At 47.5% G+C, this 14,695-nt stretch overlaps 1 protein-coding gene across 2 annotated transcripts in view; it reads right to left on the bottom strand.

Moving 5' to 3' along the window:
- Positions 1 to 2,876: 2,876 nt before the first annotated feature.
- The window catches only part of ZBTB7C (zinc finger and BTB domain containing 7C), a 154,295-nt gene continuing 142,476 nt past the window's right edge, over positions 2,877 to 14,695 (bottom strand). For both annotated transcript variants that reach the window (XM_040336611.1, XM_040336601.1), the window contains exon 3: positions 2,877 to 3,774. In XM_040336611.1, coding sequence (XP_040192545.1) covers positions 3,174 to 3,774 — 601 coding nt within the window. In that variant the 3' untranslated portion in view covers positions 2,877 to 3,173. The remainder of the gene's footprint in view (positions 3,775 to 14,695) is intronic.

Here is a 14,695-nt window from a genome sequence, read left to right as displayed (position 1 = left end):
GAGTTCTCCTCCAGTAAAACCCATGTGTCAAGACAATCAGTATATTCAGGAATGGATGTATACATCTCTTCAGTTATATCCAACTCTTGGCAATTCTATGAGCCAGTTCTCTGGGCACCAAGTCAGAAATGCTTAAAACCCCTTTCCATAGAATTTTCTTTGTGAATTTATTTTTACAAAATATGGGTCTTTTAACCAACCCTGCCTGCCCTATTGTTCTGCTTGAGACTTGCATGCAGAAAGTGGTAACACATGTGGATTGGCAATTTGTACACTCATCCTAGTAGGGTCAATTTAGACAAGAGCTGACTAACCTACCTATGTCTTTGGAGTGTGGGATAAAATCAACATACCTGGACAAAACCCATGAGAGCATAGGCAGAACATGCAAACTCCTTGCAGGCAATCTTTTGGACAAAATGTGAAGCAAGAACCCCAGTGCTGCTAGGCATACATGCTAACCGCCAAGCCACTCCTGGAACATAGGCAGACAATGTTTATGCAGATCTCAGATTTTCCAGTAAGCGTTGAGCTTGGCTCCAATCGCTTCATCTCCTGAACCTTGTGATTGGTCCTTTAATGGGATGGGTAGCCTAACTTGACCTGTAGGGTAGCTCAGGAAGTGGGAATGGTGGAATCAGTTTTTAAAAGGCAAAATCTTAAGATCTGCTGTTTGTTTCAACTATTGGTTCTCACTAAATTTATTTTTGCTTATTTGTACGGCTTGAATAGGGCACATTTGGGACAGATGTATGGTAAATTTTGTAGCTGATGGCTTTGCTAGGATGGAGTTAGGAGGAAAGCATGTATGACAGAGATTTGTAACCGCAATGTCCCATGTTGTGTCTATTGCTGCATACACACGATCGGATTTTCCGTCGGGATAAACTCCGATGGATTTTTTGGTATTCCGTTCAAGCTGTCTTGCATACACACTGTCAGACCAAATTCCGACCGTCAAGAACGCGGTGAAGTACAACACTACGACGAGCCAAGAAAAATTAAGTTCAATGCTTCCGAGCATTGCGTCGACATGACTCTGAGCATGCATGTTTTTTTCACCGTCGGAGTTCCATACAGACGAACATGTTCTCTTTCTAAGTCCGTCGGAGATTTCCCATGGGACACACGGTCGGAATATCCGATGAAAAAATTCCGTCTGACTTTTTCCATCGGAAATTCCGATCATGTGTACGCGGCATATGTCAACTTTCTAGTCAACTGTAGATGGCAGTAGTCACACAACTAGATTTTTTTTTATAAAATGTGGCCTTTCAGCAACTGGTAAAATTATGGAACAACATAGTTAAAGCGTATTCAAACCCATTACCCAAATGTAAATTGTATTGCCAGTCCTTAGGCTGGACGGATGGAAGGAAATAAATTACCTGATTCCCTCATCCACACACCCCATGTGGATGAGGGAATTACTCCCGCTAAGTTATTCTAACAGAAGGAAGACTTCTCCACCATCAGAATACGCTGATTAGTCATAAGTTACTATAGCCAGGGGCACTAATCGCCTGGGAAAATCCCAACAGGCTGGTTGTACAGAAGTCGATCATTAGACTTCTGTACAACCAGTCTGCTCATACATGGATCAAAATGTGTTTGGTACCTTCTGAATCGGATGAATTTCAATGCATGTATGGCCACCTTTAGACAAGGAGGCATTTGTTGTATTTTTTCCAGGCTTTTGGGTTCCTTTATCGTTACTTTGTGATCCTGCCAGTAACACACTTCCTGTCCTTCGGAGACAAAGCTCACTCACCATCAGTATCTATGGAGGCACAGGATTGTCACACTAGAACAGGAAGTGTGTTAGGACTGCAAAATACCTGGCCTCTCCTGATCTCTAGAACAGGGGTCTCCAAACTTTCCTTCAGACATTAGGGGGACGGAATGTCCAGTGGAAGTAGAAAATGCCCCAGTGTCAGGGGCAGTAAAAAAAAATTACAAAGTGCCTGTAGTTGGTGGGGGGAATAGTGCCCCATTAGGCCTCGTACACACGATAGGTTAACCAGAGGACAACGGTCTGAAGGTCCGTTTTCATCGGTCAAAACCGATCGTGTGTAGGACCCATAGGTTATTTAACCTTAGGTTAAAAAAAAGACAACTTGCTTTAAAATTAACCTATGGACTGGTAACCGATAGGTCAAAACCGATCGTTAGTAGGCACAACCATCGGTTAAAAATCCATGCATGCTCAGAATCAAGTCGACGCATGCTTGGAAGCATTGAACTTCGTTTTTTTCAGCACGTCGTTGTGTTTTACGTCACCGCGTTCTGACATGATCGGTTATTTAACCTATGGTGTGTAGGCGTGACAGACCATCACTCAGCTTCATCAGTTAACCTAGGACAACAGTCCTTCAGACTGTTGTCCTCTGGTTAACCTATCGTGTGTACGAGGCTTTATTGTCATTAGTGGGAGGAATAGTGCCTAATTGTTTATATCAGTGGGAGGAATTATGCCCCATTGCTGGAGTCAGTGGGAAGAATACTGTCCCATCATTGATGTCAGTGGAAGAACAAAATGCCCCATTGTTGGTGTCAGTGAGAGGAATGGTTCCCTACTGTTGGTGCCAGTTGAAGGATTGGCTCCCCCATGTTAGTCAGTGGAAGAAAAAGTGGCCCAAGGGCTGGATAAAGGTAAGCAAAGGGGCGCATTCTGCCCCAGGGCCACAGTTTGGAGACCACTGCTCTAGAACATTGGGAAAGGTGTTCTGTAGACCTCAGAGGGACCTGGAAAATGTAACTTTAGTAGAGAACACAAGAAGTTACCTGCTCACAAGATTTGTGGCAGGATCAATTTTTTTGTATTCATTTTTTTTTTATCAATTCTTTGCATTAATGGAAAAGATGGAACAAAACCCTTCAGATTGTAAATTTAACAGACCAACAATGAGAAAATAAGAGAAGTTCATTGGCAGGGTTTACATACACTTTGAATAATACTTTGTATAGAGTGCCGTATATTGATGAATTGATACTTCAAGAATGATCCACCTAAAACATAAAACCCACCATGCCTTCCAAACTTATATTAACTTATATTACCAATTCCTAGTTGTTAAGCTGAATATTGCTTCATTCCACAAGATGGCTAACCCCAATCTGGGCAGTTGACAAGTTCACTTTTAACCATATTGACAATATAGCCAACTTTGATTTTAACTGCTTGTCTCAGAAAGGGGAGCATGGTTCAATGTCACACTCCAAGGATCAAAGAACTGCCTTGGGGAAAGGTTGTCCCCCAAAGAAAATGGGTACAGTCCTCCATTCCTGTCTGTGTCTAGGCGCGCCCTCTCCAGTAGCTTCATGTGAGAGTCCTCGTATTGTTTTTCCAAGTCTGTTAAGTTCAAGAGGTTTCTAGGCTCTTCAAGTAGATGTTTTTGGCTAGGCCCTGGAACGCCAATGGTCCCGGGAGCGTGGTCTCTGTTGTTCTCCAGACTTGGAGGCATCACCATAAAACCTTCCTCTCCTCCATGGTTGTTGTGCGTAAACAATAAACTGGAATTTCTCCAAGCCGCAGGCTTCCTTCCTCTCCTGGGCCGGGACATTCGGCAACTTTGTCTCTTGATATGGCGATGGAGGTGATCCGATCGGGTAAAGCTCTTGTAGCAGAACTCGCACTGGTAGGGCCGGATTCCAGTGTGGATGCGCATGTGGTTCTTCAAGTCGTAGTTGTGGACAAACTTAGCGTTGCAGTGGATGCACAGATAAGGACGCTCACCTGTATGCTTTCGCATGTGAATCTTCAGCTTGTCTTGTCTGAAAAATAAAAAAAACACGTAATAATCAATGGGTGCCTTTAATGAATCTTTTGACTTTTCTTATTTTTATATTTTCTAAATTAAGTTGGATAAAAAGGATATGATCATCTGAGTAGTAATTCAAGCTGTTTTCATAGCTAATGGAAATAGTCGTATTTTTCATAAATGAGCAATTTATGGCAATTTAAAAGCTCATCTCCTGTTACCATTTAAAAGCTGACCATACACCAGTAGAATTTTGCTAGAGAGTTTTAATTTAGTTCAATTTTCTAATGGTCAGCAGTGTCAAATCGGGGTTCATTTTCGACCCTAGAGAAGAGGAAATTTTAAGGGGCAAGATGTGCAAAATCACGTACCTGAAGGTGATTTTGCACGTCCGGGTCTGGGGTGGGTGTGCACACCACCGGTGACCCGCTCCTGCTGTGATTGGACACAGCGGGAGCCAATCAGCGGGACCGTGTGAACCCGATGTCCGCCTGGACCTGCTGATCGTTCCTGAGAGAGACAGAACAGTGGTCTGCCTCTGTAAACATGGCAGATCGCCGTTCTGGGGAAAGGGGAGGTAGTGATCCTGTGTTTCTGCTAAGCATAAAAAAATCAAATGATCAAATCAAATACACCAAAAGGAGTCTCTATTTGTGGGGGAAAAAAGGACATACATTTTATTCTGGTACATCGTCACACGACCTCGCAATTATCAGTTAAGTTAACAAAAAATGGCCCCCAATGACTTCTAGCTGCTTGCACTGTGAAGCCATTAATTGTCAAAGATTACAGCTAAGACTCTGGTTTCAATCAATTTTTAACAGCTTAAAGGGGACCTTCACCCTTAAGTGCATTGCATATTGCCCTGCCTCCCTCCTTCTTCTTAATAATTGGACATTAATGTACCGTATATAAAAAAAAATATTTATGAAATGTATTTGTGCTGAAAAGCAGCATTTCCACTTTTGTGCGCAGATGTGCCACAGGACTTTGGGCCCCAAGCAGTGGCGGCTGGTGAAGGATGGGGGGCGCCAGACACTGCCCTTCTGTTTGACCCCCTCCCATTTTTATAAGCCCCACCCTGTATAGAATCCACCCACTCCGTCCCCTGTATTCCACCCATAGTGTCAGGAGTATACAGCTTAGCATCACAGGACAGCAGTATACAGACCCAGCATCACAGGACAGAGTATACAGCTTAGCATCACAGGACAGAGTATATAGCTCAGCCTCACAGATCAGGGTATATAGCTCAGCCTCACAGATCAGGGTATATAGCTCAGCCTCACAGATCAGGGTATATAGCTCAGCCTCAAAGATCAGGGTATACAGCTCAGCATTACAGATCAGGGTATATAGCCTAGCCTCACAGATGAGAATAAATATCTCAACATTACAGATCAGGGTATATAACTCAGCCTCACAGATCAGGGTATATAGCTCAACCTCACAGATCAGGGTATATATCTCAACATCACAGATCAGGGTATATAGCTCAACATCACAGTTTAGGGTATATAGCTCAGCATTACAGATCAGGGTATATAGCTCAACATTACAGAACAGGGTATACAGCTCAGCATTACAGATCAGGATATATAGTTCAGCATTACAGATCAGGGTATATAGCTCAGCCTCAAAGATCAGGGTATATAGCTCAACATCACAGATCAGGGTATACAGCTCAGCATTACAGATCAGGGTATATAGCTCAGCCTCAAAGATCAGGGTATATAGCTCAACATCACAGATCAGGGTATACAGCTCAGCATTGCAGATCAGGGTATACAGCTCAGCATTACAGATCAGGGTATACAGCTCAGCATTACAAATCAGGGTAAACAGCTCAGCATTACAGATCAGGGTATATATGAGGATGATCCTCATCATCCTCATAATTGTATAATACACCCATCATTGCTATCCTTATCATTGTAAAATACACCCATCATCATTGTATAATACACCCGTCATCACCATCCTCATCATTGTAAAATACACCCATCATCATCCCATTGTATAATACACCCGGCGTCATCAATATCCTCATCCAGTGACCACAACCTCATTCAACCAACACACTTTCCCTTAACGAAGATCTATCAACTTTGGGGTGTCTACTGGGATCTGAAGATAGCTCCTACCAGAACAGTGTAAATTTCTGTCTGTCCATGAGTTGTGTGGGAGTACACAGTGTTTGCAACGTAAGTAATTAATTACATGTCTACTGCTGGTAATAAAAGAGAGCAGTCCTTTATTTCTAAAAGCAGGTCTTGTAGAGTGACCCATTCAAAAACTAAGGCCAAACAAGTGGCAGTTTGCAGCGGATCAAAGCACAGGATGCGTCTCATTGTATGAGCCGCGTATAACAAGTCCTGATGGCTTCCTGATAGGACTCTACATAAACTTGGTTATGACGGGGGAAGTAAACTAGACTCACATAAACACAATGAACTCCACAAACCTCTACATTTCGTTCCTTTACCTACAGCAGTGGTCTCCAAACTGCGGCCCGAGGGCCGGATGTGGCCCTTTGCTAGCCTTTATCTGGCCCTTGGAGTACTATTCCTGACAATTATATGAGGCAATATTCCTCCTACTGACACCAACAATGGGGCACTATATCTTCAACAAATATAAATGATGGGGTAATATTACTCCCACTAATACCAATGATGGGGCACCTTTCCTCCTCCTACTGACCACAAACCCTAAGCCCATATTTTTTTTCACTGATGCTGGGCCCGAGACCTATTCCACTGGCCATAATCCTGCCCCCCTAAAGGATAATAAACTGGCCCTTTGTTTGAAAAGTTTGGAGACCCCTGACCTACAGTAAGACATTGATAATGCAGTGACCAGTGCAAGAGGTAACCCAACAATGGGGTCCATGCACTGAGATTTGCGGCCTCTCAGTCCAGCTACACTGCGCTCTATGTTGCAAGAGTTGCATACATGTCAGGATTTACATACAATGCACATTCAAGTTTAGATAGTAAAATGGAACCCCACATTAGAGTTACAGGCCCAGATTCTCGTATCTTGGCGTAAAACTATGCGGGCGTAAGGTATCTCGTTTACATTATGCTGCCACAAGTTTTACGGGCAAGTGCTTTATTCACAAAGAACTTGCCTGTAAAGTTGCGGCAGCGTAGCGTAAATCTCCCGGCGCAAGCCCGCCTAATTCAAATGATCCGGGTAGGGGGCGTGGATCATTTAAATTAGGCGCGTTCCCGCGCCGAACGTACTGCACATGCGCCGTCCCTAATATTTCCCGACATGCATTGCGCTAAATGACGTCGCAAGGACGTCATTGGTTTCGACGTGAACGTAAATGGCGTCCAGCCCCATTCACGGACAACTTACGCAAACGACGAAAATTTTTAAAATTCGATGCGGGAACGACGGCCATACTTAACATTGGTTGCCCCTCATATAGCAGGGGCAACTTTACGTATCGCAAATGTAACGTAAACGTTGTATCTTCACTGCGTCGACCGCGCGTACATTCGGGAATTCGCGTATTTTGCTAATTTGCATACTCGATCGGGAAAACGACGGAGGCGACACCTAGCAGCGGAAAAAAAAATTGCATTTAAGATCCGACAGCGTAAGAGCCTTACGCCTGTCGGATCGAATGGTTATCTATGCGTAACTGATTCTAAGAATCAGTCGCATAGATACGACGGGCCAGATTAGGACTTACGACGGCGCACATGGCGTTGCGCCGTCGTAAGCCCTTTCAGAATCTGGGCCACAAACTTTACTGGGTGAATACTGCTACATTGGTAGTCTTTGGGGACATTTCACTGTGGACGGTTATGGCTGGACGGTGTCAGTAGAGCAGTGGACAGTGTCAGTCGTTTTTTTTTTTGTTTTGTTTTTTTTTCTACATTTTTTACAAATGTATTAATATATTTTTTTTTTTACTATTTTTTTTTTTTTTTTTTTTTACAATTCTTTTTTGGGGAAAGGCGGTTGGCAGTGGAACATATTAGTAGGGCAGTGGATGGTGTCAGTAGAGAGGTGGATTATGTAAGTAGCTTTTTATTTTTTTTATTATTTTTACAATTTATATATAGTTTGTTATTTTTCTTACAATGTTTTTATTTATTTTATTTTTCTGACATCTCCCCTATGAGACAGGGAAAGGGACTGAGGATACAGATTCCACATCTCTTACTCTGCAGCCTTAAAGCGGAGGTCCGCCTAAAGAAAAAATATTTAAAGCCAGCAGCTACAAATACTGCAGCTGCTGACTTTTAATAAATGGACACTTACCTGCCCGCGATGTCGGCAGCCGAAGTCGATCAATCGCTCGTCTCTCGGCTGCCCCCACCGCCATCCTCGGTGAGGGAATCAGGAAGTGAAGCATTGCGCCTTCACTTCCCGGTTCCTAACTGCGCATGTGCGAGTCGTGTTGCGCCTCCTGACTGGTCCCCGTTGTCTTCTGGGACCTGTGTTTCCCAGAAGACAGCGGCAGGGGGGTTGTAAGGGGCGTGACTCCCGCGGGAGTCTATGCCCGGAAGTGGGTGCAAATACCTGTATTATACAGTAATCTGGCCCCCCAGCCCCCCCCCCCCTCGTTTTACTTACCTGAGCCGTGGAACTTCAGCCAGCGGAGACACGCTCTTCCTCTGCCCGGGGTTCCCAGCTCTTGATTGGATAGATTGATAGCAGCGCAGCCATTGGCTCCCGGTGCTGTCAATCAAATCCAATGATGCTGGGGGTGGGGCCGAGTCATACATTCGGCTTCTATAGAAACTGAATGAATGACTTGGGAGCGCACCCGCAAGGTAACCCCCCGGAAGAGCGTTTCTCCTAGGGGGTTATCAGAACTGAAGAGGAGCCGCGAGAGTCACCGAGGGACCCCAGAAGTCGGTGTTTGGGGCCACTCTGTGCAAAATGAACTGCACAGTGGAGGTAAGTATAACATGTTTGTTATTTAAAAAAAAAAAAAAAAAAAAAAGCTTTACAATCACTTTAACTGCACTGAAGATGAATGAATAGGAGACAGAGGCTCCTCTCTATTCATAAACTGAAGCATAGGAAACACAGTTCACGATGCTCAGTTATGAATGGACAGTCAGTGATCACTGACTGTTAATTCAGAAAACGAAGGAGCAGGTAAATGACAGATTTACCGGCTCCTTCCTCCTCTCTCCATCCTGACAGATCCAGGATGAGGGGGGGACCGGAGGAGCACAGAGGGGGACCAGTGGAGCACCCGGGGAGCTGGAGGAGGACACAGGAAGCCAAAGGAGGACCCGGGGAGCTGGAGGAGGACACAGGAAGCCTAAGGAGGACCCAGGGAGCTGGAGGAGGACACAGGAAGTCAAAGGAGGACCCGGGGAGCTGGAAGAGGACACAGGAAGTCAAAGGAGGACCCGGGGAGCTATAGGAGGACACAGGAACCCAACGGAGGACCCGGGGAGCTGGAGGAGGACACAGGAAGCCAAAGGAGGACCTGTGGAGCTGGAGGAGGACACAGGAAGTCAAAGGAGGATTTGGGGAGCTGGAGGAGGACACAGGAAGTCAAAGGAGGACCCGGGGAGCTGGAGGAGGACACAGGAAGTCAAAGGAGGACCCAGGGAGCTGGAGGAGGACACAGGAAGTCAAAGGAGGACCCGGGGAGCTGGAGGAGGACACGGGAAGCCAAAGGAGGACCCGGGGAGCTGCAGAAGGACACAGGAAGCCAAGGGAGATCCCGGGGAGCTGGAGGAGGACACAGAAAGTCAAAGGAGGATCCGGGGAGCTGGAGGAGGACACAGGAAGTCAAAGGAGGACCCGGGGAGCTGGAGGAGGACACAGGAAGTCAAAGGAGGACCCGGGGGGCTGGAGGACACAGGAAGTCAAAGGAGGATTTGGGGAGCTGGAGGAGGACAAAGGAAGTCAAAGGAGGACCCGGGGAGCTGGAGGAGGACACAGGAAGTCAAAGGAGGACCCAGGGAGCTGGAGGAGGACACAGGAAGTCAAAGGAGGACCCGGGGAGCTGGAGGAGGACACGGGAAGCCAAAGGAGGACCCGGGGAGCTGCAGAAGGACACAGGAAGCCAAGGGAGATCCCAGGGGAGCTGGAGGAGGACACAGAAAGTCAAAGGAGGATCCGGGGAGCTGGAGGAGGACACAGGAAGTCAAAGTAGGATTCGGGAGCTGGAGGAGGACACAGGAAGTCAAAGGAGAACCCGGGGAGCTAGAGGAGGACAGAGGAAGTCAAAGGAGGACCCAGGGAGCCAGATGAGGAGCCGGAGGACACCGGGAACCGGATGAGGAGACGGAGGAGGGACCCGGAAAAAAGCGTATTCATAGGTGGCCAATCCCTGTGGCAGTGGAGGAGCACTGTAGACAAACGATGAGGAGACGTTATGTTATGTGTATGGCACACACCTGTGCTGCAATCGCTGGCATTTCATGTGTTTGCAGCACAGCCCTATAGACTTGTATTGGTTGTGTTTAGTGGCAGTAAAGCCCGCTGAATGCGACATGCTGTTTAACTTTTTGCTGCCGTATGTGTACAACCTTGACACCCCTAGTCTCATGTGTGAACGAAGCTGAAGCCGCATGTGAACGAAGCCTAATAATTAGAGCTTGTGCACATTGGCTTTGCCCTTTGAAGCTCAATCCGCAATCGGATCACTGTTCAGAGAGCATTTGACAAACAGCGAGGAGGGGTTGTGTAACCTTCTCACAGACAGCAGCTACAGACAGCCCCCCTCTCCCCTCCTCCGGCCAGGCCCATCACTACAAGGCAGGCAAACCAAGCAATTGCTTGGGGCCCACGAGCTGGCCTGGGGCCCCAAGCAGGGCCCTTGCCGTGCTAAGCTTCCTATATGCTGCAGCCGCCTGAGCGCTCTATAGAGAGCCTGTAGCACTGCTGCCTCGAGTCGTCACTTCCCCTTCTCTGTAGCGTTGCTGAGCTCTTCTTTCTTCCTCCTGTCAGTCCGTACTCCGGCCGGGTACCGCGCGGTACAGGAGATTCAGTTTCCTGTTCCCGGCCGGACTGACAGGAAGTGCACACTGAGTGCTCACTTCCTGTCAGTCCGGCCGGGAACAGGAAACGGAATCTCCTGCCGCGCGGTACAGATCCGGTATGGAGGGGAGGGGGCTCGGGGGGAGTAAAAAGAACAAAGGGCCAGATCCACAAAAGAGATACGACGGAGTAACTGCTGTTACTCCATCGTATCCCTTGTCCTAACTTTGGAACTGATCCACAGAAGCAGTTTTCCAAAGTTAGGCAGAAGATCCGGCATGTGTAATTGAATTACACTGCCGAATCTTAGGATGCAGTACCGCATCCGCCGCTGGGGGCATTTCGAGTCGAAATGCCGCTTCTAGTATGCAAATTAGCACTTAGGGCGATCCACAAAGCTTTTCAGCTTCGTTTTTTCGCCGTAAGTTTTAGTTTGCAAGTGTAAAATTAGGGCTGGTTTTACAAAGTGGAAAGTTAGTAACACCATGTAAAAGCCCATTCAAACGACGGCATTTGGTATGCATTCCTGAGGGAGAACTCCACGGCAATTTGTAAAATCAAAACCGGCATGGGTTCCCCCCCCAGGAGCATACCAGGCCCTTAGGTCTGGTATGGGTTGTAAGGAGACCCCCCCTACGCCGAAAAATCGACGTAGGGGGTCCCCCTACAATCCATACCAGACCCGTATCCAAAGCACGCTACCCGGCCGGCCAGGAATGGGAGTGGGGACGAGCGAGCGCCCCCCCCTCCTGAGCCGTACCCGGCCGCATGCCCTCAACATGGGGGGGTTGGGTGCTCTGGGGCAGGGGGGCGCACTGCGGGCCCCCCCACCCCAGAGCACCCTGTCCCCATGTTGATGAGGACAGGACCTCTTCCCGACAACCCTGGCCGTTGGTTGTCGGGGTCTGCGGGCGGGGGCTTATCGGAATCTGGGAGTCCCCTCAAATAAGGGGGCCCCCAGATACCGGCCCCCCACCCTAAGTGAATGGATATGGGGTACATCGTACCCCTACCCATTCACCTGGAGGCAAAGTGATAGTTATTAAACACACAACACAAGGGTTTTTAAAATAATTTATTAGTCTGCTCCGGAGGCCCCCCCTGTCTTCTTTAGCTCTAATACCAGGGGGGGCTTCTTCTTCCACTCTCCGGGGGTCTTCTCCGCTCTCCGGGGGGGGGTTTCTTCTTCCGCTCTCCGGGGGGGGGGGGGCTTCTCCGCTCTCCGGGGGGGTCTTCTTCTATCTTCGCCGCTCTCCGCTGTTGACTCGGCGCACCCCGGTTCTTCTGCAGCTGTCCGGTGCCTTCTTCTTCAGCGCTGGCTGCCTGCTATCTTCGTGTGTTAGCTCAATTACTAGCAGGCAGCCAGCGCGGTCTTCTGTGATGTCATCTTCTTCTCTTCTCTTCTTCTCCCTTCTTCCGATGTTGACCCGACGCCTCTTCTCGCTGCAATGATGGAAGCGCGCCTTGCATCCCATTTATATAGGCCTCACCGTCCCAACATGCTCCGGTAGGTACCCACGTGGTGGGTGCCTACCCACGTGGGTACCTACCGGAGCATTACGGAGCATTGCGCAGTACGGCCGGCGCGGGAGCGCGCCTCATTTAAATGGGACTCGCCCCATTTGAATAGGAACGCCTTGCGCCGGCCGGATTTAAGTTACACAGCCTGAAATTTCTAGGTAAGTGCTTTGTGGATCGGGCACTTAGGTAGAAATTTTAAGGCAGTGTAACTTAAATGGGATTTTTTAAGTTGCGCCAGGTTTTTGTGGATCTGGCCCAAAGTGTGTGGTTGTAAGTGGTTAATTCCATCCATGTCAACTGCTACATTCTGCAGGAGAGCTTGTGCTTTTGAAAAATAACAGACTTGATGGCTGGAACACAAGATGAAAATAGAAGAAAGAAAGCCTAAAAAGAAAACGAATGCAGCTATCTCATCTAAGAATTGGTAATCTGCAATATAATATATATAATTGCTTTTGGTTTAATACCACTTTAAAGGAACACTAAAGGTTAGTTTTTTATTAGATCAATTGATTTCTGTAAGCTAGAGCATTTGAATATCACTTACCTCGTTTTTCCTTTTGACCTCCAAAAAACACAGTAATCCAGGTTTGAAAATGCCATTTCCTGTCACTCCTCTTCTTGCTTTCCACCAGCATCTGAGCCGTTTTGCATGGTGGAAAGCAGAATGTGCTCACCCCCTCCCTATGACTACAGCCCTGCGTGAAGATGCTCTCTTATCCCTCACAGGCATGGAGGCTAAGCCTAATGGGAACTGTAGTTCCCATTAGGCCGTGACGTACCAAGAATGAATGCGCACCGCAAACCAGGAAGTCAGAGGCCCAGATTCACAAAGAGTTACGCCGGCCTATCAGTAGATACGCCGACGTAACTCCGAATCTAAGCCCGTCGTATGTTTAAGTGTATGCTCAAACTGAGATACACTTAAACATGCCTAAGATACGACGGCCTGCGCCGTCGTATCTTAGGGTGCAATATTTACCCTGGCCGCTAGGTGGAGCTTCCATTGAGGCCGGCGTAGAATACGCAAATGAGTCGTTACGCCCATTCACGAACGTACGCTTGCCCGTCGCAGTAAAGATACGCCATTTTCGTAAGAGATACGCGGCGTAAAGATAAACATGCCCCCTAGGTGGCGTATCCAATGTTAAGTATGGCCGTCGTTCCCGCGTCGCAATTTGAAAATTTTACGTCGTTTGCGTAACTCGTCCGTGAATGGGGCTGGACGCCATTTACGTTCACGTTGAAACCAATGACGTCCTTGAGACGTCATTTAGCGCAATGCACGTCGGAAAATTTTAGGGACGGCGCATGCGCAGTACGTTCGGCGCGGGAACGCACCTAATTTAAATGCTCTACACCCCCTACCCGGCTCATTTGAATTAGGCGGGCTTGCGCCGCTGGAATTTACGCTAGGCCGCCGCAACTTTACAAGCAAGTTCTTTGTGAATAAAGCACTTGCCTGTAAAACTTGCGGCGGCATAACGTAAATGACATACGTTACGCCGCCGCAGTTTTACGCCCATCTACGAGAATCTGGGCCAGTGAGAATAATGATTCAGGAGTGACGGAGGTGAATAAAACGGCTCGATTTCAACAGGTATCAAACTAGTTATAATGCAAAACATTACTTTTTACTTTATCAGCTACTGTCAGACTTTAATTTAAGAGGAAAATATTTTTGTCTTTACAACCCCTTTAAGATCAAATGGGAGCAGATAGGAGAAGATGATTGCTGGAAACCAGAGGGAACGCATTCGGCGCTCACATATAAAATCATCCTCGTATTTATTTAAAATGTATATTTGATAATCTATTGCATCCATAGCTCCCCCCTCCCTGCTCTCACATACACTCCATAGAATACAGCTTGGTGTTCCCCTCCCCCGGAGACATGTGTGATCCTGTACTGATGAGCTCTGAGATATCTGATCGCCTCTCTTCTGTATCATGGCCGCCCCTTCCAGACAATGCAGGCAGGTTTTATCCTGGATCTTCCTCACCTTCCACCCTTTTCTATCTCACTCAGGAATCTTCTATGTGTGGCCCAGACATAACATGAGCCATACTGAGAAGCAGCAGGGGGATGACGCTGAGGGTGGTCTCAGAGCCGAATATATCCGAATACATACCTCCCAAACTTGAGAATGAGGGACACTCACCCTACATTCCTGTGCGCTTTTCTGTGCCTTTTTGGTGCAGAAACCTACTACAGTCCATGTAGCAGGGTTTCCTATTGGCACACATTCACATCCATGGCCCGGATTCACATACATTGGCGCATATTTATGCCGGCGTAGCGTATCTTTTTTAGGCTACGCCGGCGTATCGCAGAGTGGCAAGCACTGGATTCACAATGCACTCGCCCCCACTCGCTGTTAAAGATACGCTGGGTTTCCTCGGCGTAAGCCAGCATAGGAGGTAGTGGGCGTGAGCCATGCTAA

Source organism: Rana temporaria, chromosome 1 (assembly GCF_905171775.1).
Source record: "Rana temporaria chromosome 1, aRanTem1.1, whole genome shotgun sequence".
Classification (NCBI taxonomy): Eukaryota; Metazoa; Chordata; class Amphibia; order Anura; family Ranidae; genus Rana; species Rana temporaria.
This window is presented reverse-complemented; position numbering and strand designations above follow the sequence as displayed.